General features: G+C 39.4%; 1 protein-coding gene across 1 annotated transcript; it reads left to right on the forward strand.

Moving 5' to 3' along the window:
• Positions 1-1,900, forward strand: Pex7 (Peroxin 7). The gene is made up of 3 exons (XM_036360291.2): positions 1-236; positions 302-933; positions 1,015-1,900. Exons 1-3 carry the CDS (start codon positions 33-35, stop codon positions 1,184-1,186), a joined length of 1,008 nt encoding a protein of 335 aa, XP_036216184.2. The 5' UTR covers positions 1-32; the 3' UTR covers positions 1,187-1,900.
• Positions 1,901-2,181: the final 281 nt, after the last annotated feature.

Genomic DNA, 2,181 nt, shown 5'->3' on the forward strand with positions numbered 1-2,181 from the left:
TTATTCCATTTAACACACAACACTATTGAGATATGCAATCCTGTTCGACTCCTGATCGCCATGGCTACAGCGTACGCTTCTCACCATTTCAGCCAAATCATTTACTACTGGCTACAAGTCAACTGTACGGTTTGGCCGGTGGTGGCACGTTATTTCTGCTGGAACTACCTTCAGCAGGGGGCAAAAGCTTGACGGAACTCGGGCGCATGGAGTGGACGGATGGACTTTTCGATGTGGTAGGACTATAAACATTTGAATACCTCTCTGGAGTTAATTAACATTATTTTCATTTATTTTACAGGCTTGGTGCCCATATGCAGACAATATAGCGGCAACAGCTTCTGGCGATGGCTCTCTGCAAATCTGGGGTGGCCTTGATGATGACATTGTGGCTACAGAAACTACATTGAAGTCGCTCAACCAACCGCTGATTTGCTTGCAAGAGCACAAAAATGAAGTGTACAGCATCAACTGGGGTGAACAGTGGAACTGCCATCAACTCTTATCGGCCAGTTGGGATGGTACCATCAAATTATGGGATTGCCATCGTCAGAATTCGATCGCCACCTACACGGGTCACAGTGACCTCATCTATTGCGCAAAGTTCTCCCCCTTAATTGCCAATCTCTTCGCTAGCGTAAGTACAGATGGTAACTTAAACTTATGGAATTCTGCTCTTGAATTTTCAGGTAAACCTTTGATGAGTATCGAGGCAGCGCACAACGGTGAAGTACTCGCCTGTGACTGGAGTCAATTCGATCGGAACATTTTGATGACTGGTGGTTCGGATGGTTTGGTGCGAGCTTGGGACCTGCGCAATATGCGACATCATATCTTTCAATTGTACTCCGGGGAGTTCGCGGTGCGACGAGTGGCCTGTTCCCCGACCGCGGCAACGGTGGTAGCAACGGCAAATTACGATTTCACAACGAGGTATGCGAGCGTTCTTACCTACAATTTTTAAAATGTTAGGAGCGATTCAGAGTTCTCACGGAAGATATTTTCATTCAACAGGATTTGGGATTTCAATCAGTCTTTGGACTCAATGGAGGTCAATGTAAATCACACGGAATTCGTTTGTGGTTTGGATTGGAATGCTAGCGTACCACATCAACTCGCGGACTGTGGCTGGGATTCCGTCATCAATGTGTATACACCAAAAACCTTAAAGGATATGTTGGACTAGTGAATAGGGGAATGTTGGGCACGATATTGCATCCTTAGTCCAAAGAAGAAGATGACAGTAATGTCGAATTAACGTAGTACGCTTTGTAAATGCGCTGTGACCTAATTATTAGCTATAATGAATAGGATAGGAGTTAAGAAGCTAAACAGGTTAGAGGAAGCTGAACGAAATTCATGATCTACTAACATATAAAATAGATCTAAAATTGTATAAAAGAGGTCCACGAGGAATAAGTAGCTGAGCTATCCTAAATTTTCGCCAACTAAGTGTCTTGAATGTGATAATAGAAATTTACAATAGGTACCATGGAAAATTAAAAAAAAAAAATTATTTAGTTTTATTGTGTAAATTTTAAACAAAATATAGTATAAAGGATATTTTCTTGGGTCTGGTACTTTAGATGCTGGTTTTTGAATTTCGAATTTGAGAATACCAAAACAAAAAGTTGTTTTCGATTCACCCAATTTTAGCACACACATGGGTTCTAAAAAAATAAACATAGGAGAGTAATCGATTGATAAGTGAATAAAGCTCTAATACAAGCAGAGAAGTGGCGAATCGAAATTAAGTTTAAACAGAACCGGCATTTTAAGTACAGGATCTCATGTGTCATCTCATATTTTCACATTTTCTTTATTTCATACAGTATAGTGGTGTCATACATATGTATGTACGAGTATGATTTTGTAAATTTTGATATATATGAACATATATGCACATAAAATGTTACTGAATATATAAAATATCACCGTGCTTACGATATTTTTTGCTTGAAATGCATAGCAGGTTGGGTTTGGAACGGATTCTGGCACTACCAAGAGACGAGAATTTTTACGAACTTCATTCACACAAATAACATCAAAATTGATAACAAAGACCCAATATCTTAAGAAAAACTACTGTCCCCACCCATGTTCTCTTAAATCGGTTTTTCGATAAAACAATTGATTAATAAGGGTATTGTACTCACATCAAGATGGTTGTTAAGAATGATT

This window comes from Bactrocera oleae, chromosome 6 (assembly GCF_042242935.1).
Source record: "Bactrocera oleae isolate idBacOlea1 chromosome 6, idBacOlea1, whole genome shotgun sequence".
NCBI lineage: Eukaryota > Metazoa > Arthropoda > Insecta > Diptera > Tephritidae > Bactrocera > Bactrocera oleae.